We start from the raw sequence: 26,516 nt of genomic DNA, 5'->3' as shown, positions 1-26,516 counted from the left end.
GCATCATTTAGCAAGAGTCCTTAAAGACAATTCATAGTCACTTCCTATCTTTGCAAGCCTGTTTGGACAGTTTGCCTAAGTTCAGTTTAAAAGGGCCCTCTGTGAGAAGTACAGTTGTTTACATAAAAGGCGCCTGAATTCTGGGGGGACATAGGAGATCTTAAGAACACAAGCAATCAGGATCATGTCATACAATACCCATATGCAGACTAGCTCATGTAACACACACCCACTTCACGGGTGCAGAAACGTTAAGCTAGCAGTGTGCTCTAGCTTCCTTCCTGGCGTGAGCTGAGCATTGCATTGGGCATTTGCTGCTGACTAAAACCAAATGTTTTCTCCTCTTACCGCTCATTTTGCATGGCAGTTGACATAGGGTTGACCGTTGGACTAACTGATTTATTTCTCTCCCAAATCATCATGAGTTCTGCCATCCTCTCCTCAGCACACTGCGCTGTTAGTCGAGCTTCAGCATCTTGATCCCAACAGTCTTCAATTGTTTCTTTAAGTGACCTCACAGCCTGCCAGGAGACAAACAAACAAAACCCCTTTATCTTAAATTATTTTCCCTTTCTATTGTGCTTCTAATTTACTGCTTTATGACAGCATTCTGTATGCATGAAAATAGTCACAAGCTGGTGAGGAAGAGAAACGGAAGATACACAATTTCATCCAAAGCTAGTTTACCCTAATAGCAGCAATATGCAGGACTAATATCATATCTCACACACACCCCAACTATGAAGACAATGATTTAGGAAAAGGTACATTCACCACTGTCCATACAACCTTCAGCCAGCCCTCACTGATGTATGCATGCTCAGCGCGCTCTCCCGGCCTTATGAAAGCTGGGTACTAAGGATTGATGATATTCTGGAAATGCTGTCATTGTTATCCTCACAACTGAGCTAATGGTCCCGGCCTTGCTTCCCTGCACTGTATGCAAATAACACAGCCTTGCTCATTTCGTCATGCTTTCCTCCTCTGTTCACTACTGTAACATCCAAATGCCTCATAAATATCAGTGAATTTGTCTGCACTATGGGAGGAGATTATTGCTGCCCTTGTTTTACAGATGGAGAAACAGAAACAGACACACTTTCCTGGGATCACACTGTGGGGTGAATGGTACAGTCAGGATTAGAGCTCAAGACCTCCAAAATGTGCTGCCATATGGTCAGAGACGTGGAGAGGAGACAACTGAAATTACGAGCACTGAACAGTTCTGCTTCCACTGCATCCGAAGTACAAAACCCAGGCAGACGTTTATTGGCCCCTGCTGCCAGTCTATGGCCCATGGATAGGATATGGTTTGCCAGAACATCTCACATCTACAGCCCAGCTTTAACCTCTCCAGCACCAATGACTGTGCGCAGTCCCAGCTGGGCGCTAAAGCATTCAGTGGGTCCTGCTGAGTGCCGCTGTGCCAGAACTGCCTTGTTCGCTTCTGGCAGTGAAAGCCAGGAGTAGCTCTGCATGCTAGCCAAGAGCTCCTCGCCCACAGAGCGGGCTCCTGGCATCGCTTGCATCTGGCAAGTCACTGCTGCTTAGTGATGCAGCTCTGGCTGCACAGGTGGGGATGAGCTCCCACACAAGCAAACCTTTTATCTCCCTTCCCACAGGAGATCGAAGAGGCGTTAAGCAACTACACCCCTCTTAGCTGAGGGACACGAGTCTAACAGCACCCTCAGGAATAACGACATGATCATGTACTGATCTGTTTTCTCTCCCAGAATAAAAAGCCTTCATTTGGCTTTTAGGACTTGATTTAGTCACAATTTAGATGTATCTAAGTCAGTAGTCACCCTCATCTCCTGTCTTGCCCCTTTCTAAGACTCTCCCCTACAGGTTTCACCAGCAGTAAATTTAAACATTGTTTAATTTAACATTGTCTCTCTCCTAGCAGATCCTTTCCTTTTGATGTTTTAAGGATCATGAATGGAGCACAGTGATGACTGTGTAGAGTTAGCAAAACTGAAGTTCTAGACCTTCACATTTACCACAGTAATGTGTTTTCTATTAATTTCAGGTTCAAAGAGATCTATACTAAAATGCACTATTTAGAAGTTCTAGCACTCATAAAAAAAGATAGGAGGGACAGGAAATCTGCATTATTCTATTAATATCCTTCAGTCCTGACCTTTGAAGTCAAGCTTAGGCCCTGCTTTGGCTTTGGCAAACGAGACAAGAATGCTGCTAACATCTCAACTCAGTTTATAGCCCTTGAATCATTTTATGCACATCATCTGCTCAGACTGTTGATTTATACTGTGAAAACCAATACTGCTAATCAAGGTCTGTATCATAACATGTATGTTCAAGAAGCAGACTGAGACTGCATAGGTAATCATAAATTTAGGATTCCACATCTTTTGAGTGCCTTAATTATGTGACCTAAAAAAATAAAACATGGCTTTTTATTTGTATCTCTCAAATGAAAAGGGCAAACACATTTCTCTAATAGATGAATTTGCATGAAAGTGTTATAACCCAACCTGTCAGCATAGCTTTAAATAAGGGACAAAAGTCTTTTATCCCATGCATTCGATACAGGAGGTTAGGACCTGGGTCCAGGGTGAGGTTATCTGGAGCTTAGCTTTCTACAATATCTCCCCTAGAGCGCTCATTCAGATATTACCCTAGACTGGCATAGGGGGGAGTAGGTTGTTTGACACCCATGAGAGAACTACAGATTGTTTATTTCTTCTTCTTTTCTTTTAAAGCGATGGTGTAGATCCATCCTTAGAGCTGTACTTATCATCATCATCATCGTTATTATTATCTTGAATTTTTGCAAAAAAAATTAGTGACAACACAAAGAATGTGTTAGGCAGTTTAAATACGGAGATCATTACTAGCTCAGTGTCTAATAATGCTGGAGTCTATCAGCTTGTTAGAACATAATTAACGTGTAAAACGGTAGTCTGCAAAACAAAACAAACCTTCTTGAACTGTTCTAGTTATAACTGTCTTCAGAAACAGCTGTCAAGCTTGGTTCTTCCAACACCACATTTGTCAGCATGGCTATAGTTAAAACAGTTGCTGCTCGATTTCCTGTACAGTTTGGGTGCGGATTCCCGCCCTGGCTGGCTGGCCAAAACTGTGTAATCAAAGAACCTCTCTATGAAGCTCTCAACTCAGTTACAACATGTTTTACAACAGTGTTAATACTGGAGGCGATGCTCCTCTCTGAGAACGGTTTTATACATATTTACAAGTACCAGCAGAGATGAGGCCTTAGGCTCCCCATTATCTGCACAGTAGCTACATGCTTATCAACTGGCAAAGTCTCTGAAGATTGAAGGGCGTAATTTCAGTAAGAGAATAACTAGAAGTATCTTTTTAAATAAGAGTCAAATAAGTAATTTTCATACTCGCAATCAAGCTATTTTAGCTTAAACAAGTTACCATGTATCAGGTGGAACCCAGTAGCTGCACTTCACTTTGCTTGTAATAAAAGACAAACAACCCCCCTAAGCTAAGGGGATTCGCGTTCCCTCACCTTTGCTGCAGATGAAAGCAAGCACACAGACTCTTAACAGAGTTCAGCTGACTTGCTGTAACTTGTTGGCCTGCAGCAGCAAGTAAGGCTCTAAGCCATAGCTATACTAATTCAAAACAACAAACAACGTTACTATGTTTATAGACTTGAAAATAAAAATTGCAGATCAAATGAAGCCATTCCTAATGTAGTTATAATGAAATGATTGCTAGAAGCTGTAGCCTCTGCAAATTCTGGGGACTATACAACTTCAGAAAAAGTTTATTACAATGTTTATAGATTTTAGTTTTGGAAGAGTATATTTACATTTTTGCCAACTATTTTAGGGTGGTATTAGTTTGTAAGATGTCAAAAGGCAGAAAATGCCTTTATGTTTCTCATCCAGCATACAGAGAACATATGGGCATTTCATGCATAATACCCAGATACCGTCTAATAATTAATATAACAAGTTATCTTCTGTGTATCACACTTCAGCATCCGATAATAATCTCAGTATTTTTCCTTAAAAGAAATCTAGCTTTCATGTCAATGGCTTTTTAAAAACTGAATTCAATATTTAAGAAGTCCAGACAGAAGCCCCTCCCAATCCTTAAACACTAACAAAGAAAAAAAAAAAAGAACATATTAAAAAATTGCTTTTAAGAAGTGAGTACACCCTATAGCCGGTTAAATGATTGTTTCTTTGAAAATATTCTGTCTCACCAGGCTGTTCTCCTTCCACGCTTCTGGGAATTTTGGTCTTTGCTTCTCTCTAGACACCAAGACTTGCATATCTTCAAAAGTGGGATGGTTTCCGACTTCTGTCTGGAAAGCCATCTGGTACTCTGGCACAGATTCCCCTGTTAGCAAAAGAAAGAAAGAAGAAAAAAATCCAGATTAAAAGGCAGAGCAAGGGCTTTCAGGTGATGAAAGGTAGTATCAAAGTTGCTGTCTATTGAGATGTTCTCCACTTTGCCCCAAAGTCTAACTTCACAAAAAAAAGCTGAATTAACTGCAAATGAATTAAGTGTTGTTCAGCAACCTCTCAAAGGATAGCATCTTCAAACTCTGCTGGTTGACTGGCACATTCAGAATGTCTTACAGCCTGAGGACGACACCTAATTTCTGTGAAATGTCACTGACTGAATATACTCACGTACTTCATCTGGGAGGAAGCCCAGCGAGATTACAAGTCTCTGCACATAAAGTGCAGCTGTTGGACCATAGAGAGAATGCTGCATGTCAGATTAACTCTATATGCTATATCTTGGGAAGAAGATGGTGGTTGTGACACAATCTCACGTGCTAAATTTTAAAAGTCTGCTTCCTCTTGTTTTATGTTACAGGTATGGAGGATTTCTCTGAATTTTCCATGTCAATAGCATAAATAAAAGTATGAGTGACTAAAGGCTACATTAAATCACAGCACTTTCCCATCCATTCTTTCATGAGGAAAGTCTGAAAGACACTTCAGGCACTTTATCAGTTCTAAGAACTGAAAGTACTGCCTTTGCCATCAGCCCAACTCTCAATGTTTGTAAACTCTGGACAATAATAATAATGCTCAAATTGCACTTACCATGAGGCCTGCAAACTGCTTTAACAGGTAATTTAGTCTTTCAGCATGAACCATGCTTCACACTCAAATACACTGTATTTGACAACAATCGTCTTGAACACTAGATGGCACCGACTTAATGGCAAAAACAACTGAGAAAATAATTTCCCTTCTTCACTTTAAAAAGGTAGGGCTAGGGAGTACCTTTGGCTGCTGGTACCACTTTCTACCACTTACGGTTTTTCCAGTTCTTTTAGTTACCTGGGAAGAGGTCTGTACATCTCATAAATATCTCCCAGTAGATAAGGCCTAGCGCATACATATCTACTTGTTTCAAAGCAGATTCACAGTCCCTCAAGTTCACTGCTCCTTCAAGCACTTCTGGGGCCATATAGCGGATTGTACCAACCTGGAAAAACATAAAATCAAAGCTTCGAATTAGGAAGCGATTTCCAAATTCAATTTATTATGGAGATTTTTATATTTTTTTAATACCCTACTTTGGTTGATATTTTCTACAGTTAATGAAAATGCAGTTCTCTTCTAATCAATGTCTTCAGCTTCTAGGCTCGCATCAGGAGCCTAGTCATAATAAAACCCTTCCCCTACTCTGTCACTTTTTTGTGTGTACCAAAACAAAATAATTTTGTCCCTTACTCAATGTTCTCGTATGCAGTATGATATAGCAGAAATGTTTCTTTTTCCTGAAATTACTCTGTTAAACACCAAGGTATGTATCGTAATGGAAGAGGATGCTGCTGAACAAGGAACTTGTTCTCTTTATTCCTGAACTGTCGGCACAGCTCTCCCCTACATCTTCCATAGTCAATGGTTATTAACAGCCTTGGAAGATATCTATTAATTTCCACTAGGAAATATGTTAGATTAGAGCAATCACTCATCAGTACTTGTAGGACAGTATTTTGTCACAGGACTATTCCATATCCCTGCATTTTAAACAGTGGTTTCCCTGTTTCTTTGTTCAGTAAGGAGAGATCTAAAAAGAGGACCTGTGCACTAAGTATTATTAATGTAGCACTTGCTCTCTAAGGGAAGGTTGACTAGCACTGCGAAACACATTCTTTGAATGAAATGTAAAGGTTTTCTGTAAAAGCACAAAGAAAACAAATATACTGAACCATTATGGACTTTCACTCTTTGTTTAAAATAGTCTCACTGTATTTCAGCAGCCTATATTCAGGTGTCAGTGTATTTATGCTTATACAAAAAGAAAACAACAAAAAAAAATCCACTCTCTGAATCACAGCATCATAAAAAAGAAAGCTTAAGAAATCAGTTTCTTCTTTCTGCCCAGAATCCATTCTAACCCACTCCTAGCAGATGTTTTCCCAATCTGTTCCTTAAATTCCTAAAATGATGCAAATTCTCTATAGCCTTCCTCTGCAGTCCATTCCAGACCTTGGCTGCCTTCTATAGATTAGAAAGGTTTCTTCGTAACTAACCTAAATTTTCCCTCCTACAATGTAATCCAATTACCCCTTGTCCTATCCACACTGATTGCAAAGAGTTTATTCCTTTCTCTTTGTAACAGCTGTTTACATATTTGAAGACCTGTCTCTGCCTTCACTTCCCTGAACAACCCTAATTCTTTCATCTTTTCCTACAAGGTTCTCTTTCAAGCATCCCCTGTTACTTTGTCCCCGTTCTTTCTCAGTTGGTCCATGTCTTTCTACGTGCACTTACTCTCCCAGATGCATCCATTTAAAGTCCAGAAAATTGCAGACGACACACAGAGAAATGGTTGTAGGATGTAGAATGCAGTACGTCACCAATTCGGAAAAATTAACACCAAAACCACCAAAGAATGTTTGGTCTTCAGTTAGTACTTGCACTACAAGACTGAAGGGACCTGTACCACATCATCGCAAAACAACATGGCAACCAAACCTACCTTGCATCTTCTCATATCTCACACAAAACTTCAGTCTCCAAGGCTGCCAAACTATCACCTTTCAAAATGCTAGGTTTGTTTTTGAGCGTTTTGAGAATAAAATCAGTTTCTTCCTATCAAGGTTTCAGCCACTTCTCACCCATATTGCAGCAATTCCCCCTTAGAGGAATTGTACCACCTTAACATTCACCTTGTAACAACAGATATAATTATTTCTCAGTGTTACTTCCATACTAATTTGTCTTCCTTTATACACTGGTTTATCTTCATTTCTACTTACCTCACTAATGGCTGCGTTATCTTCCTCACCTGGGCGTACCAGTCTGTTTCCAGTTAACTTCATGGAGAGTCCAAAATCACTAATTACGCATGTTCCATCATTCTTTACCAGTACATTGCGGCTGTTCAAGTCACGATGGGATATTGCAGGTTTGTAATGGTCTGTTTGGACGTATGGAAGTGCTTGTTATTATTTGAGCAGTTCTACTGTTTGGCAAAACGAGAGAACCTCATTATGTCTGCTCAGCTATTATAAACAGAAAATGAACTTACCTTTTAGAAAGCTAACATTTTTGCTTCTTTATAATGAGCTCCACAGTATGCTATCTATAGAAAACTGACTGGCATTCAGAGTTTGACTATATCTATAGAATATATTATATTATATATACCGCTACATACAGTTTTAGTGTTTGCCAGTAAGCTTCTTTCCAAGGGATATTTCAGCATGATTTTGGCAGGGGAGACACCATGTACTTAAGCACAGACCTGCTGCCACAGCCCTGACAGCCATTCCAAATGCTCTCTCTCATATCCGCACTCCTGTGTCAAATACAGCACCAACTATTTATGTTATGATTGGGATTGGCACCTATTCAGAAGATATGTAGACAATATTATTTCAGAGAGTCTGAACATGTTCCTCTTGCAAGGGATCTGATCTTTTCCAAAAAATAATCTCAGTTGTTCCTAGTTCATATGCAATTTATTTTGTTAGTAAAGCAGCCAGCACTATAGAACTGGTTTTGCTGTGGAATTTATTCTACTCCATGAGTTCCTTCCTAGCATTCATAGACCAGCCTATGGCTGCCTTTTCTTTATGATGGAAGGTTTACACATTTTCTGGCTGCTAGTGGACACACCTGTCTGCACATTTCGAAATGATGAAGTTAAGATGATAGCTGCAGTTTCAATGGCACATAGGAATACTGATTTAAGTATTTTCAGTCTTGCACTTTTAACAGCATCTTCAGTTGTCATTCTTCGCTAGAGCTGATGCTTAACATTTAAGATACATCGTGCGGAATTTTAATCCAAACATTAGCACCTTAACATAGAATTAATGATACCATCCTTTTATTTACTGCCAAAAAGCTAATGCTTCAGTGCCAGGCCATATTCTGCAGCCTGATACGTCACAGATCTCAGAATATCTGCTTTATAATCATGATACGTCAGCTGCTGAAATGCTGGCTGAAGCACACAAGCAGAGATATAAAGATATAAATCAATATGTTGTCACATCCGGCGCTCTAATAAAACACTAAAGGTCCAGCAGTATCGTTTATACACAGTGAAGACTAGGCCAACACCCTTAGACACAAATCAAGAGATATGATAAATAAAACTACAGGGGAGCTAGAAGATTTAATTATTTTTCTTTGTGTATACAGTTCACACACAAACTAAAAATTGCTTTGCTGAGTTGTGTCTGAACTGCAAAAACAAACAGAACACCCCAGCTCTGGAGTCCTCAGTACAAGAAGGACATGGACCTGTTGGAGAGCGTCCAGAGGAGGCCACAAAAATCATCAGAGGGATGGAACACCTCTCCTATGAAGAAAGGCTGTGAGAGTTGGGGTTGTTCAGCCTGGACAAGAGAAGGCTCCGGGGAGACCTTACTGTGGCCTTTCAATACTTAAAGGGGGCTTATAAGAAAGATGGGGACAGACTTTTTAGTAAGGCCTGTTGCGATACGACAAGGGGTAATGGTTTTAAACTAAAAGAGGGTAGATTCAGACTAGATAAAAGGGAGAAATTTTTTACAATGAGGGTGGTGAAGCACTGGAACGGGTTGCCCAGAGAGGTGGTAGATGCCCCATCCCTGGAAACATTCAAGGCCAGGCTGGATGGGGCTCTGAGCAACCTGATCGAGTTGTAGATGTTCCTGCCCATTGCAGGGGGGATGGACTAGATGGCCTTTAAAGGTCCCTTCCATCCCAAAGCATTCTATGATTCTTTCTGCTCTCTGCTAGACAGACATCCAGTGCTTCAGGTCTTCAGTAATCTGTTGCCATGATACAGCAGCGCTGCACAACTCTGCCGCCTCCTCCTCTTGCCTTTCTCTGGGGCTCTGCTGGCTCTTACTCCATGTTTTCATACAAGTGTCAGAGACACAGCCCACAACATGGGATTGTTCAGAAGGAAAGAACATATCAGAAGTTCTGAGTAATCTCTAATTGCATTCATCATTTCCCACTCACCGTACTGTCACAGAGGAAAAAGAAAGGCAGTAATCTACTACCCGATAGAAATAAGAGCATCTTGAACATCTTGGCATCCCTTCCTGGCCTTACCTCCTCGAGGTAGCTCCGTGTGCAGGTATGCCAAGCCCCTAGTTATAGAGTGTGCCAAACGACAGGAGCTCACCCAGTCACTTGTGTGAAGACTCAAATATTTGCACAAAGAACCCTAAAAAAAATAGATAAATACTGGATTAAAACCATTGTCCAGTTGAATAACTCAAAATCTTTAGGAAAGTCAGTTTTACTCATTGCTCCTGAAAGGTGTAATCCTGCAACTGCTTCTGTGTTTACCCACATGTTCTAAAACACAAGATTAAACCAAAGTTTCATTAATTTCTAGTGCTGCCATTTGGTTTACTAAAGAAGTGGAACAGAAAAATCTATCACAAAATAACAGGGATTGCCTTTAGGAATAATGATATTAATTATAAAACAAAAGCAAAGCATGCACTTGATTAATTCTTCTGAAAAAGCCTTGTTGAACACCAGAAGAAAGGTAACTGCAGACTTAATAGCCTGGGTTACTAAATAGTGTCTTTAAACCATTAGCACTTACAGAAGAACACTCAATATCTCTCACTGGCATCTCCTCTGCTATAAGCTATTTATATATCAAAACAAAAAAAAAAAAACCCAAAGGCAATTCAGAATAGGGGTGAGTCCATACGCACTGGAGAAACAGGAAAAAAGAATGTCACGTTCCCTTTTTCTTGAAAGAGAAGTTAAATGTGAAAAATGGGGGATTTTTTAGTAATTGGTGGTGGAATCTCCAAGAAAACCAGAAGGAAGGGTGTCAATTATGATACTGAGATACTCTAGAAACTGAGACTGCTATGTGAAAAAAGAGCCAGATCCTGCAAACTATGACACCTTTGAGCAGTTTTTGTGCACATAGTCCCCAATGACAATATACTCAGTTTAAACAAACTAAATCCCCATGCATGAAGAACAAGTTGTCCAGCTGTCTCTGCATACATATTATAATACAATGTTTATTTATGACTACAAACTACCGTGGTTTTGCCTATTTAAATCTGTGATCTTAAAGATGCACCAATGTGTAACATCTTATCATAGCTGCAACTAAAAACACTTTATTGCAAAATTAGTTATGTAATATTTGGTTCAAAAAAATCAGGTATGTGCCATTTGAGTCCATTTGGAGTCGACATTCAGGTGTGTAACACATGCACAGGAGGCACACAGACACCTGAATTTAAAATGACCGAAGCATTAGACTTTTTTTTAATCCAATGCTAAAACTAAAACCACGTTCTTGACACTCCTTAACAGAATTACAAAAGTCTTACAGCTTTTCAGACTTAGCCCGTGCAGAACAAGGAACCCATAAATAGATAACTTCCTCGGTGGAAACACAGACCAAATGTCACTCATACAGGTTTACAGAAGCATTTTTACTCATGGTTTAAAATGCTGTTATATGAACTTCAAATAGATTTTGGTAAGGAAAAAAAAAAGCTGAGAATCCACCTAGAAATGAGTTAAAGAATTTTACTTTTTTTTTTCTTATTGTTTAAAGCTTTTTAAGAAATACAAATGCTCTTATTATCCGCCAAATGCCAGCAACTCGGGTGCAGTAACGGATTTTCTTAGCTTAGTGGGTTGAGATTCCAGCCCATTCTAACAGAGGCCACAGGACTGTTGTCACGGTGTGACTAGGAAACACTCACCGTATAAAGATCTCAAACCGACTTCAAGATCTTTCTGCTGCAGAGCTTGCTAGCTACCAGGTATTTGTTAAGCTAGCCGAGGGCTGTGATTTTACGCTTTTACTGAAGTTCAATATAAATGACAACCAGGGAAAGTTTTAGTAAAGATTTAGAGAGAGATGTATTTGTAATTAAGATTATTCTTGTCAGAGTCATGAGTTACATGTTAAATTGGGGACATTTGTTCCAATTATCACTTGATAAAACGGATGTTTTTGTTTTAACAATCATAAGATTCTACTGTGTATTTTACAACAGTTTTTCTATTGTTCTAAAGAGACACGAATGCCTGACTACCGGGGGATGATTCTGTGGCTATTACGTATTTCCCACTATGTCATCCCTTGCAACTTACTGCCTATTCACTCGCTACACCTCAGAGTACCATCAGAACAGCATGTTGATTGATAAATACATGTATCTTTCCTTTTATTACTTGCTCACCTACTTTCTTTGGTCAGAAGGCATGTTTGGATAACAACACAATTTCAGTCAAACCTATCTGTCTCGCTTTCACCCAGGCAACACCAAGAACAAGTTTCTGTGTGACAATGTTTTGGTTTGTGTGCTCCTATTTCCAAGAAGGAAAGTATTTCAAGGGAGAATGATGCTTTGGCTGGGGAGTATTTCACCTGCACATCTTGTATGGGTTACTCCTTATTGAAATAAGATTTATGGCTCCAGTTTGAAGGGTGCAATTCCCTTTCAGTAGGGCTGCCACAGCAAGGTTCCTTCTCTGCTGTTAGCTCCACGTACAGCAGAACATCTGCTCACTGAATTAAGGATCACACTGTGCATTAATTACACCTGCTGTGCACTTTTTCCAGTGACTTCCAAACCACCAGTGGATTGATTTTAGACTAATCTTGCTGTTCTTAGTACCAGATTGAGAAAGAATCTGGTAATATGATGTCATAAGCCTCATCTGTGCATTTAATCAGATTGTTAACAGATCCTGTTTCTATAAGCAACAAGACACAATTTTCAATCAAATTATATTTCAGCTGAAAAATCCTTTCATTCAAGAAAACAGCAAAACCAGATCACCTGTTAAGATAGTTATACTATGCTCTCCCAGGAGCAGAATACTCGCTTGATTTCACTTAACTCAATTAGCTGAAAATAAGCATACTCTGCCAGAGCAGGCTACAGCTGACGTGCTTCGCCACTGTCCATCTGGTACGGGCACGACTGAGCTTTTTCTATGGTCATTTCTAGTCTCTGCAATCTCTTCTTAGATGCCCGTCTCTTATAAGCTGACATGATCATGTGTGTTCTTACTTAAAAGTTCCAGTTAAGACGCTCTTTATATATTTGTGAAGTGCTATGTTGCCTTAAATTTGCATATATGTTTAGATATTTATATAGATGTATGCATTTAACTTTCAACACAAGCATATACGTAAAGTCTAAAACACCCTAGAGAGGCCATCATGACTGCTATTTATTACCGTTCCGTTTCTTTTTGCTACTTGAATAAGCAGCTTTTGTCCTACTGTCCACATAACAAATCAGGCTTCAGCCATCACCTTAACACACTGGAGGAAACACTATATGAGTTTGCTTACTTGAGACCAGAAAGTTCATTAAAAAAATTATTAACTGAACAATTAAAGTTCTTTCCCATACACAAGCAAAAAACCCCCTAAGATAAATTGTGAAATGTAATTTTTTGCATTTTCATATACATAACCCCCATATACATTACATTTTACGATTTTTCATTAAAGCAATTCACATTTATGCTTTGTATTTTTAAAACGCTTGTTTCTATGCCTGTGTACACACGCACACACAGCGCTAGGAACTCAAATCAATGAATTTGAGGGATGCAAGCATTCAGTTAGCTAAGGAGATTTGAAGATATGGGTCTGGAAAGTAAGGCTGCCTTCTTAAGACTTGTCCTATATCAATATATGGTACAGCAAAATAAATATGCTATGCCACAGAAAGCTTTAAAGAAGATAACAGGATAAAAAGCCAACATGATTTACAGTACCACAAACTAGTTTGACACTGGTATTGGATCTATTATGTTTCATTGCAAAAAACCCCACCATTTACAGCTACTGAGTGAGGTCATAACTACCATAACAGAGATATGATGTCTTAATACTAAGAAGTTTTAAATTTATTAAATTATTTTTAAGTGAAAAGAACTCTTCAAATTCTGTCCTTGAATATTGCACAGCTGACTAAAAAAACCTGCACCATAACCAAGAGCAAATACTCCAGCTAAGAATTTGTAAGACTACAATTTGGTAGCACTAACTGGGAAATCTTAATGAGTATTGCAATAAACCACACTAAGGTTCATTAAAATTGTAATTTATATGGATTATTTTTACATTACTGTGCAAGAAGCAATGAAAACCACTGGCAAATACTAAAGTACATCCTTTATATGTGGCTATTCTTAGGAATCTACACCAATCCCATTGATTTCTTTGAAGCACTTACATTGGGGTAATATTCCATCACCAATAAATATTCCATACGGCCATCTGCAGTGAATCTCTCATCCCCCACGATGAAGCGGGCGATGTTGTCATGTTCCATCAGTGGAATCCTGTATATGTTCCTCTCATTGACAAAGTTCTGACGATTAGCAAAAGAAAATACTTTCACGGCAACTGGACGTTCATCTAGGGAGCCTTTATACACTGCTCCATATCGTCCCCGACCAATCAACTGCAAAAAAACATAAGTAGTTAGTTCATTAAATAATAAATGAAGATAAACCCCAAGTTTTCACTGTACACCAGCTTTTTTACTGACTTACACTATAAAAAATAGTGAGTATTTTGTATTGAAAACTGGTATTAGAATGCTGTCATAAAAGCTATTTTGGAGCTGGAAACCTCAGCATAGGCCAACTTCGATCTTACTAAATTGATCTATAGTCTGAATACCCAGTAAATAAATCATAAATAATCTATTCAGCAGTTTTATATACAGAATCAATAAAATCCATGTGTTTTGTGCTGCTAATTCTCTTATTAAACTTTTGCCTACTAAACATTTATAGCTTTTATGTGATCAATTTTAATTAACTCCAGAGATCACAGACATTAAGCTAAACATTTTACATTTAGGATAGCTTTATAAGCTGTACTTTTTAGGTCAGTAATAACAATATATGCATTTGTAGTGCAAAATAGATACCAAAAGAGGTAAAGAGGTTTTAACAGAAAGGAATAATTAATTCCTTACTACCTGTGAATCTTTGTTCTAGCCCCCACTATGTTAGACAGTCTTCACAGAACAGCCTTTCCCATCTCCATGGCAACTGAAAAAAGATGCGATCTCTGCTCTAAATCAAAACGTAGGACCACCTTCAGGAAGAGTCCTAGTTTCTAAAGCTCAAACAATTCTAACTACATAATAATGTAAGCATCTATTTAATTCAAATAATTTTCAGGAAGACCTAGACATGAAACCGTAAGGATTTCATGGACCTGTATCTTTTTACTTTTTAAATACTTACAAATGGAGAAGAAACAGAAAGCAGAAGGGATTACAAAACTAATGCTTCTAAAGATGACAAAGTTATCTAACAGGAAAGTTTTCAACAATAAAGTATCCTTTAACAGACTTCCCGTTTCTCAGTCCTTCCATGTCAGTGAATTGCAAAGCAGCAGCGAGACACTTCGAGGTACAAACCCAGAATGTATTCTACCCACAGAGACACGAAAAGGCAAGCGCAGGTTAAAACAATTTGTTCTGCAACGCCCTATAACTGGGAGTGAGGAGTCAGCTCCTTAGGATTTAAGAAAGAGGACAGAAGACCCTGTAGCAGATCTCTCCACCAACAAAGTCGCTGCTTTTTCCAAGACTGCATTATCAATATGAGTAATTTCATCTGGGGCTTTACACACTTCTACAATACACATCCTTATACACCTGTAAACTCTGCCTCAAGTACTTTTTTGTGGGCAGAAAGCACCCGAGCTTCTTTGCTGATTAGTCTGCTATCACCATTAGCCCAGACCACACTGCATATCTGCAGTCTGCATCTCTAGGTGTGATTTCTAATGGGCAAAAAGAAGAAATGTAGCACTCTCTGAATCTCTCTCAGTCATTCTACTGATTTATTTCTGGCTAAAAGCTTTTAAAAATTCCATAAGTTCCATCAAGCATACCAACTGAAAGCATAACATTTTGCAGTTTTCTGATGATACATCTAATACCAAGCTGAGCAGAAAGTTCTGGTTGGCCTCTAGTTGCCATGGAGATAGAGAGTACCCCACTGTGAAGAATGACTACACATAAATGCATGACTACTGAAATATACTGCCCTATCTGCAGTAAATTCTATATTTCAATAGCGTTACTAAAGCATTTCAAACGACTACAGGATACTGTACTTGAAGTGACCAATGTCAAGCAAAAAGATGGATCTTTTGATGCAATGCTGAAATACAGCACATTCCAATTTTCCCCATTACCTCCCAGTGTTTAGTATTTTCTTCTCAAGGCAGAACATGTTCTAGCTAATACCAACAATATTACTAACAAAACCAGGCACAATGTAACTGCGATAACCTTTTTTTTTTTTTTTCTTTTCATTTCTTCTTTTAACTGTGATTTAGAAGAAAACATTACAGGAGCACTGATACATTTATTTCTGTAACTATACCTAGAAGGTGATATGACCGCAAGTGTTACATTGAATAAAAATGAAGATTAAGAAACCGAGTTGAACATTTACCTCCAACAACTTTAGATTATCCAGATCCAATGAGGGCTCTGATGCTGCTGCCTCCATCATGTTCATACTGTGCAAACCTTGTTTACGGTCTCCTGTGGAAGGGGGTGGGGAGGGAATCAGACAGTTTCCTTTTTTTGCCATGCTACAAGTGAAAACAATACAACTTACCTGGGACTTGGCAGAAATACATATTGTAGGCAAGGACATAACAAATAAAAAGGAATCCTGTAAAATCTCGGAGTCAGTAAAATCAGCAGTGACAGTGCTGATAGCTACAAACTTACGGCTATCTGCTACACAACTATTTTGATAATTGAATGTCACTGGCAATAACTGTAAAGCATGTTCACAACCTCACTTAAGCTGTGCTGAGCAGAGGATTTGTTGAAGAAAAATGGGTCCCAAAACACCAGCTTGGAGAAATCATAACTCTCTCTGGACTATTATGAAAGGGATGCCACCATAAAGTGTCAGAGAGGAGAAAGGGGAGCATTATGTACAAACATATAATAGGGACTGGCGAGAACAAGATGACATAAGTATAACTTTGAGAAAGCCAAAAGAACAACAATAATAAAAAAAAAAGGATCATCTAGCCCAACCTGCAAGCATCCTGTATCCAAAGAAGAGAGCAGCAATCAAAACAGCCAGTACAGACACAGATGCGAGGGCAATAACTATAGTCTCATCTCGATGAAAAGAATGAGAAGAATCTGAAAGAAAACAAGATGAAGACTCTTTAGTTGTAAATTTGAAAGAATCAGCACTATAAAACATGTAATTGTTATTAAAACAATGAGGAAAAAAATTGTATTCTGGATTGTAAGACACTGCACTAAACTCTTCTTCCTCTTAAAATCTAGGGATGGCAAAAGAGCGGATCAGCTCAGTCACAGCTGAGCGCACATTCATCGGCAGCTTTTCCCAGTCTTCCCTTCCCACCATAGAGCCACCAACAGCAGAAAGTGAATCTTCTTTCTAGCTGGCAAAGTTCAGCCCAGCCATACAAGGCCAAGTTGATGCAGTCCTGCTCTGTTGTCTGTGCTTTAATCCAGTTTCCTGATATCAATCAGGTTTGTAACCTTTACAAGTTTTTAAAATTATTTTTCCCAGAATGAAAATCTCAAAAAAGTTTGCTAATAACGCTGCAGATGTGATGAATACTGAATGTTTTGTATTCAAGTATCTACAACATACGTTAGATACAAGTCCATTTGTTCAAATATTTCAAAATACTTCGGGGTTTTGATTTGTTTCGTGTCAGCGCTCAGGTAATTTTTAGCATAATTCTCACTCCTTAATTCACAAAAAGACAGAGACATCTCCACAGACTGCAGCAGAATATCAAGAAACCTGAAACAACAATAAAACACTAACCAAAATTAAATAACTAGTTTTATTGAGCCTTTTTTAAAATAACATTTGATTTTTGTCAAAATGCAAGTATCTTGCTTTCTCTTTTTTTTTTATTCCCCCAGAGGGGGAAAAAGCTTTCATGAAAAAATTTGTTAGTGTCTTGAATGGTTAGCTTAATGCTTCTCCACCTCAGACCCCAGTCCTGCTTCTTGCACGTATATAAAAATTCAGCCACTTTAATATAAAAATTTATTACTGCAGATATTCCTCTGATGTCAGAATCACTGGAATGTGGCACTACAAGACCTCATTTACTTTGGCTTCAAACCCAAGTTTGGGAACTATGTTTAAACTTGTCTTATATATTGCTAAAAGTACTCCTTAAAAGACTGTAATGAGACCTAACTATGCTAAAACCACAAAATATAAAATGCACACAAGGCTTAAACATTGGGTAAATTTTTAGGTGAGACTGAAATACAGTTTACCCCAGTCTATACTAGCTGAATAAACCGACAAATTCAGTTTGCTTGAACTGCATTTAAAAGAAATTAAACATGATTCACTTATTCCAATTGCCAGTGTGGACAGACACAAGAGAACCAGATAAGAAGAGAAAGCAAATTTAAAAGACAACAGCTTCCATTTTTACATAACCATAATGGTAAGAGGAAATAATAAGAAGCTGGTAAAACAAAATACCAGAGAGAGTTTCAGCTGTTATACAAGTATGTGAAAAATCACCCACCAAAAATAACATGCAGCTCATACCTGATAAACCCTTTAAATAAGAGGGAGCTTGTGATAATCACACCACCATGAAATTTCAATGTGTTTCGTCAAAAGAAATACCATCGCTACTGTTTTTGGTAAAATAAGTTTCACTAAGAAAATAAGCTATTGCCACAGAGCACTGTACGGTGGAATATGAGTTGTGACTTTCATTGCAAGGAGATTAAAAGACACAAGTTACAATTCTCATATAAATTATGAATTCAAAACATATACATACATACATATATATATATTAAAAAACACAACATCATAAAGGAAACTAATATCATACAAATCTATATGAAATATTACAAAAGTGTAAGAAGCTGAATAATTGCTGGCAGGGAAATCATAATTTTGACTTTCATATTTTTGTGAATGGAATTTGTATTTTATTGGCTTATCTTTTAAAATACATATTAAATGTCGTAGGTTTTGCATCAGCTCAAGATAGTGTCTAGTGTGTACTAAGAAAATTCAGGTTTTGACGGGCTGCGCTTTTTGCTATAATCTCAGCTGCATTTTCTTTGACCACGCAACTATAGTGCAGCCATTTACAACCTTCCCATTGCTAAATATACAGTAATCGTTTCCACTACTGTTTGCCAAATGCTATCTAATGCCTCAGTTCGATTGCTCTACTTTAGTTCTTCTTACAATCAAAGGGTTAACAACATGCCTCCATCGTCAGGGCCCTCCTCTACCCTGGAACAGGGTTTTGCTGTTCCTCCACTCCGAGCAGGGCGAGGGCATCCTGAGCAACAGGGGCTATTTTAGCAGCTCTGGCTGCATTGGCACACTTGCTCTTTCTCCTGTTAGAAGCTTGTGAATGGTGGCATTATGCAGGCTGGAGAGCTACTAGAAAATCTCCAAATAACAGTTTTGCGGCAATCAGCAGTAGAAAAGTATGCAGAGAAAAAGGATCGTTGCTTTCTCGTTCCTTGATGGACCATCCCCTCTGGAGGCTTTTTATCTTTAGTGGGTAGCTGTGCAGCCACCTCCCAACCTCAAAGAACTTCCCTGGCCTTCAACAGGAAAGAACGTTCCACTTTTTTTTTAAGCAGAGTTGTTTCTTAACAAATCTTAGATGGGCTTATCTTGAACCAATTTTTAATTCTTATAAACATTTTAAAATAACGTTGTCAACTTTCCAACAGCCAGGTCAGTCCTATAGTGTGAGTTACTATTGTCAGGTTGTTGAGCAACATTTATAAATTTAAGAATACAAATTTCTTAATAAGAGTAACTGAACATCTCGATGGAGTGGTAATGTGCAGCTCAAAACAATATGAGTGGGTAAAATGCCGCATATGCGGCCAGTAATTTCCCAGCAAGGACAATTTTACTATCTTTTACCTGTAAATCTACATAAAAAGAAAAGCACAAAACAAACACAATGACAAAAAGCCCAGATGGCCCCCAAAACCCCACAAAAAGTATTATTTCTATCTGCCCTGTATCTGCTTTGTATGACTAATAATTTTTGATGGTGTCAGATTATCAATCTTTCTTAAATAGAACAAAAAGGATATGTCGCCTATCGACCCAGTTTTAAACCCTTCCAAAGCTTAACAAGACTCTTACTAACTAATTCATTTCTTCAATCCATCTCTTTCTTTGGATATATTTCATCTTTAGCCTTTTACACCAGCTGCTGGCTTGCCTTTAAATGCCTAGATGAGAAATGCTAGCAAAGCCAAAACCAGATAGGACCTCTCAAGGCATTTGCAGAAGTTCACATTTCCTCTTTTACCTACTCTTAAGTAAAATAATACACATTTTATATATACATATACATATGCACACAAGCCATATTTATTTTGGTATTATTTGGAGATGCATTTCAACTAACTCACCAAAAGGCACATCAGTGTGGGTCAATAAAAGTAATTACTGACCTTTAAGCAAGCCACTTTTAAAATAAGAATGAAAATACACTTGTATACGTATTTCTTTTCATGTTTTCTTCCAGGAATTTATAGTCCTGTCTGAAACAACCACGACTACTTTAGATTAGGAAATTCAACATGAAAGTTTATTTGATATTACACTTCCATCACAGAGCACAGACAAAATTTTCTGAAGTAAGACTTTGTTGGTCTCAAACTGTTAACAACCCCATCCCCAAATCAGTGGACTCCGCTTTTAAAGTTTATTTACAATGACAAGACACCTGACCTACAGCTTCAGTATATTTTCATCATGTCATAGTATGGCTGACCTTAAACATTCATGACCACTATTCAACAATCTCATTTGAGTTTTTGGGATCATTACCAATATTTGGGTATTTCTTTAGTGACAAATACAAACTGAATGAAAAACAAACTGTCCAACGCTGGCTTCAAATTTCAGACTGGGAACACTGGTATCTCAATATTATTCCCAAACCAATGTATAGCATAAAAAAAACCAATAGCATATGCTGGGCAGAATTTGCTGCAGACTCTTGAAAATCCAATGATTAAGGAGTTGACTGCTGAACCAAATTCTACCCACTCTTGTACACAGGAGACACCAGCAAAGCTTCCTCAAGTTTATGTTACTGTAACTGAAAGCAGAGGTTAGCATAGTTGCTTGTTTCACTGCTATTTATATGCGGGGTTTTTATTTCCAATTTCCACTTACGCTCCCCAATCAAAAACAAAATCTGCCAAAAGAAAAAATTAAAACCAATAGAAACTGCTGTAAGGCCCGAAACACCTTAAAAGCCAACTTCTTGTCCCACTTGGATGTGAAAGGGAGAGCACCACTCACAGGGCTACCGACTCCTCAAAGAGCAGTGTGAGGGTGCCACTTAGAAGGCACCCAGCACGTAGACGCTTCTATCTTGAAACCTTTCTGCCAGTAATTCTGATACTAGTCGACATTTTTCTAAAGTCCACCAATCCCATCACAGAGAAATATCACAGCAAATAGTATAAGTCATTGTCTTTTTTTTTTTTTTTTTTTTTTTAAAACAAGAAAAAGAACGACTCATTAATACAGAGACGACCTCTTCTGGCTGGGGAGCAGCTGGTAACCAACAAGCCACCGTTCCCAGAAGCGTCCTGACCTCACCATCAATAAAGAGCTTGTTTTTGGGTTCCAAAACCCCGAGTACAACAGCTCCTGTGTACAGAGAGGATTTTGTCAAAGGTACACAAAAATAACTGAGAATATATTTCAGAGCAAACTGTGAAGGGGAATGCTCCTAGTACTCGGTTAGAAGTGAGTCATCTGGCTGAACCCAGCCCTGCACTTCGGATACTCCCTGCAGGCACTTCTACCACATTAGGGATTTCTCTGTCTTCTCTCAGGCATCACTGCCATAATAGTTTCCAAACACTTATACAATATCTTTGGTAAATTAATTTTTTTAAATTAGTTTCCATATTGCCACACATGGAGGTTGTCTACTGCTGCCTTCCTAATCTTCCCCAGGAATGACACCAAAGGAAGAATGCTGACAGTGCTAATGGCATCACAAGGAACAATATTTTTCCTTCAAATTAACTTTTCCACTATAAACATAAGCTTGTAATATTGATTAATGCGAAAGTATTCCAATCTGTGCCTATGCTTGAAAAAGCTTCTTCTTTTATTTCTCTGTAATGTAACCTTCAAAAATGAAAGCCTCTTTTGTATGCTTCCTCCTCTTTCCATATTTAAAAATCAGCATTTACCCTATTACCACAGAACATTTTGAGAAATCAAAGAAAACTGAGACAAAACTAGGTAACAACGGCCAATGGCAAAACAGTCTGTAAACATTACAGAACTCTTCCCTGGAAGCCAGAAAGAGGATGCACAATTCCTGTACCTTCCTTTCCCATCAGTAAATACTGCAAAACCTGCAGAGAGCTACTCCCTTGTCCCCCCAGCCCAATATATCTTCCCTCTGTGGCCGCTCCAGATAGAGCATCAACTACCCACCACTACCAACGTTACTGCATCACTTCAAGCACCAAAGTCTGTGCTGTGAAGGTAAAATATTCCAGCCCGGTTGACGAACTGTGAGGAACCCATGCAGAGTTTTCACATTTCCTACGTCACCGTTCAGCAGACTGTTGCCCCTGATACTATTACTAAAATTACAAGGTATGAAGTGAATGGAATGGGAAATGAGGAGAAGGAAGGATAGTCTCCTCCTTATAGCAGCTGAAAGCTGTCCTGAAAACTCCTCTCTACCACTATACCAAAGGTGCTACACCATGATGGCCACAGAGCTCCGTAGAGATCACTGTCACGATGCAACGTCTTAAGACGGACATGAGAAAAGGCCATGAGTGTTAGCCATGCTGAAAAACTAGGAATCCCATGGGAAAAAATTTGACCGTGTAATTAAAGGCTGTATCACAACACAAACACACACAAGGAGATGGCCTTAAAAATGGGAAAGCAATGACGTTGTTTCCTTCTAATCTTTAAATGTTTGAATATGAAACCTTAGGCTTTCAAATGTTGTTTCAATGCTATATACTTATATGGGGGTGATCATATAATAACGGACATTTGCACATAAATTTCCACCAGATCTCTATATTGCTATTAAAGCTTTTCATTCAATTTTTAGAAATCTGCCTACTCTTCATGTAAATGACTCACAGCTGTGTATCTGTCACACAGTAGTAAATAATTCCAGAAAATATATGTGTGTATTTAAGTTTAGATAAGCATTGTATAAAAACATTTTAGAGAAACACACAATTATTCTATATAACGAAAATCAGTGTTAAAAATAATTACCTATGTTCCCACAGAATTTCTGGTACCAATATATAAGAAGCCAAGTGGTCTTACAGCTGATAGGTACCAAAATATTAATATTTATTTAAATTGCCATATCACCAAGTAAGTAGCAATGTTAGTCTCCAACAAATATGGAAAACACCATCCTTTAACCTTCACAGCACCACAGTAACATCTGATTCTTCGAAACAACTACAGCTGTATGGACTCTGATCAAAGTCAGTAAAATTACACAGGGACTCAAAGATCTGCCCATACAGATCGCTTTAAAAGAAACAGAGTCTTCACGCCATCCTACAACTATTTCTTTGATGTGATTGATTCAATATGTTCATTGCCAATCTGTTGCAGAAGTTGCTTTTCCATTAAGGAATCTTAATGATACTGAGGATGAGATCAGAAGCATGAGAGAAACCTTACGGTTCAGTCACCAACACAGCGCGAGATGGAAGGCTGAAGTGTGGGGACAACATGGCCTTCAGCTGCAGATGACTGCAAATATGCTCTGCAGATTGGAAAAGTGACTTTTCAAGTATAATTAATTCTACTTGCTTTTAAAGTCACATTTCGTTTCACAGCGGCCCTGCACAACTTTCATGACAGCGATAAGATCTCGGTCCTTTGAAAAAACACACAATTAGCAATCTTTTCCAAGGGCTCACAGATCTCAATCACAAGCTGTTTATCTGTTCTGTCTACACATAGCTTATATCAAACATGTCCTAGGAATCCTCCATAAAGTGTAAAATAAGCCCTCATCCCTTACTGCTTCCTAGCAGCGCATTCCAACCAAACCAAAACACCTCATCAGGTCTTTTTTTTCCTCTTTTCTGGACAGTAGTCAACATTTCTTTCCAACCAAGTGACCACTACCTCATTCCTGATCCACTGTCCCGCAGCAAGAAAGCTCAGTCTTCATTATGGTAGAGCAAATGACAAGAAAGCCTCCAGTATAAACACTATACCAAAATGACTCAAACTATGTAAAGGAAATCTTAAATTCATTCAGTGCAGGGAAGAAAACGTGAAAGAAAAAAAAATAAGCAGAGAACTTGTAATGATGAAATATGTTAGTAGCCTTTTAGATACCATGGACATAGGTCAGACTTTCACATATACAAACAAGAATCCCAATCACACAGCCTTAACACCAATTTAACTAAATGCACTTAAACCCACATTTTTAGTTAAGCTGGAACTACAAGGTCAGAATACCTTAAAGTTATATTCTACAGACCTCTGCAATGAACTTCAACAGGAGCTATTGCCAGTTTTCCATTAAACCTATGCATAGCTGAGAACGATGAAAGGAAAAAAAATAGCATTTCCTAAACAACTTTTGCTGTTCACCTAAGCTTTTATAGGTGCATGTTTTAAAACAACTATTATCTTAATTCTGATTTATGAGCCCATAAATTTGAAGTGAGGCTGCATCCTTCTGTAGGCGCTTGACAAATTATTAATCCAATTAAAACCCATGTCCAAATTTTGTAATAAGATAGTATAAAATGTAAATATCTGATACTTAAACCAAAGTTAAAGTAAGGAACACTATTTCCCATACAATTTTTGGAGGCACCTGAATGCACAAGGAGGTTAGCAAGGAAACTTCTATGGAAAAGGACTGAGAACTCGGTGCTCACGCTGATAAAAAGCACAATGGGAACTGTATTTTTCGCGGGAGACGGTGCAACATTCTTAAACAAAATAATCCTGCCAACCAGTAACCCTAAGGCAATTTTCTTCCGTAACTGCAAATGGATGTGTTTTCCCTGGACTTAAGAGCAAATCCCTGGTTTCTAGTCTACTGGCTTAGATGAAGCAGAAAATTTGCACTTAGTTCCAATCATTCTATTATTTGAAGAAAAGATTTAAACAGTCACCAATATGTTTCCACTTTGCACTTAGCATCATCGTATTTGACTGATTTTAAATTTTTATAGAAAATCTTATATACTCATTGTCATGAAGCATCCTTTGTGATGCACCTTCTCATGTTTTTCTCCACATCAGGAGAGCTAAAATTTTAATTCATTTTTCACATAATCACATCACTGTATGGAACCTGGGCTGCAAGAAAGCACCAGGCTCTCATGAGACTTGCAGTAACATCACGACCTGGCAACGATGCATCACAGATCCTGTCTGCCTCCTCAGAGAACGCCTCAAAACATCGTACAAATTTAAAATTTATTTTCCATAACATGCTCCAGAGGAATCCGGCTACAGCTAGAAGTCAGTCATTCGTGATGGCAGAGTTTCAGTGGGCAGATCTCTCTCTAAAAATCTGCTGTCAGAAAACACAGTCTGGATTTGAGCTTTCTGGGCTTTGTCTGAAAGAGGGCGGCTCCCTCGCTGCCCCTGCGGCCAGGCGGTCTGAATCCCTGCCGGCGCCTCCGTCCTCCTCTGGGGTACCAGCTGCCACCAAGCACCTGATCCGGAGCCAGGCTGTGGGTATTGGATTCACCTTTTTTGTTTGTTTTGAAAACTGAAGGCTGCACGGATACATGAAACTTAAAAATTAAGCATGCGTGGTAATTTCTTTGTCAGAGAAGTGGGTTATGCAATCCCTAATGGCTCTTTCTTTGATGACTAGATACAGAGAGGTGAATTAGCAGCTTGTCACGTTTGTACAGAAGTAAGTCCTGAGCTGATAAAAACCCAACACAACTTCTCTTCCTGCCTTTTCTTCTCTGAGTTCCGGCATCTTCAGTGTAATTTCTAAACCTACTGAATAGACCCTTATAATCATGATGTATGTAAAATGAATAGCAATTCAAAACCAAAACCAAATTTAGATTATCTTTCTGAAGTTCCCTATATATCGATAAAGACTTGGTTACTACAGAGATAAAAGAAATACCTTGCTTCTCTAGGCAAACTGTGTTTGAGTACACCTCAACCTTGCCTTCAGGCTTAATGGAAAGCTAATTTGGGCACTTAACGACATACTGGGGACATCATCTATATTGAAATAAAATAGTCAGGAAAATGTTTTTGGGTTTTTTTTTGTTTTTGTTTTTTTTTCTTTAAAAAAAAAGGCTGAAAAAAACCATTTACATTATCCCCTTATATTGATCTTAGGCCAATGGGACTTCCTCCTATCAAACCCAATGGTAACACCAGCTTTAACATAACAGCACTCTTCCAGCCTCTGTAAAAACACTGGATCAAAAAATGCATGTCCTGCAACGGAAAAAAATAAGTACTTCAGAAAACCTCTTTAAAGCTATTTTGAGGTATTTTAAATCCAAGAGGCTCAACAGCTAAATATTTCAGTGTTTGTAATGTTCCCAGGCGCTAAAAATAGAGTCCCAAAATGACATCAAACCACTAAACCACCTATTTTTATACGGGTGCGCAAACAACCAAAATCCCCCAGCCCCCCAATCTTTTAGAAAAGGTAGCTCTGATCCTGCGTTCCTGCATTTTTCGTGTCTTCAAGAGCTCTGAAGCCCAGGAATGCTGTCTACCAATCAATCAGTCATGCTCCCCTCGCTCCTACAAACCCACGTCCCCGCCTTGCCAGCAATCTCCTCAGTGGGAAGGCTGGGCCAAGCCCAAGCAGCGCGGGGCGGCAGGGCCTGCCCAAGCAGGCGCTTGCTGCGTGCACCCCGGAGGAGCGCCGGAGCGGTGGGTGTCTCTGTTTATGGTCGGCGGAGCCAGCCATGGTGCAGAGGTGCGACGCTGCTTCCGCCCACCGCCAGCTCTGTGCTCCCCGCTCCTGTGCTTCTC

General features: G+C 38.7%; 1 protein-coding gene across 1 annotated transcript in view; it reads right to left on the bottom strand.

Moving 5' to 3' along the window:
• BMPR2 (bone morphogenetic protein receptor type 2) overlaps positions 1-26,516 on the bottom strand; it is a 112,789-nt gene that overhangs the window by 11,288 nt on the left and 74,985 nt on the right. The window contains exons 4-11 of the mRNA XM_082311795.1: positions 16,523-16,633; positions 15,921-16,012; positions 13,670-13,900; positions 9,531-9,645; positions 7,235-7,395; positions 5,304-5,451; positions 4,208-4,344; positions 349-521 (exon numbers count right to left, since the gene is read on the bottom strand). Coding sequence (XP_082167921.1) covers positions 349-521; positions 4,208-4,344; positions 5,304-5,451; positions 7,235-7,395; positions 9,531-9,645; positions 13,670-13,900; positions 15,921-16,012; positions 16,523-16,633 — 1,168 coding nt within the window. The remainder of the gene's footprint in view (positions 1-348; positions 522-4,207; positions 4,345-5,303; positions 5,452-7,234; positions 7,396-9,530; positions 9,646-13,669; positions 13,901-15,920; positions 16,013-16,522; positions 16,634-26,516) is intronic.

Source organism: Platalea leucorodia (assembly GCF_965183815.1).
Source record: "Platalea leucorodia genome assembly, chromosome: 5".
Lineage (NCBI taxonomy): Eukaryota > Metazoa > Chordata > Aves > Pelecaniformes > Threskiornithidae > Platalea > Platalea leucorodia.
This window is presented reverse-complemented; position numbering and strand designations above follow the sequence as displayed.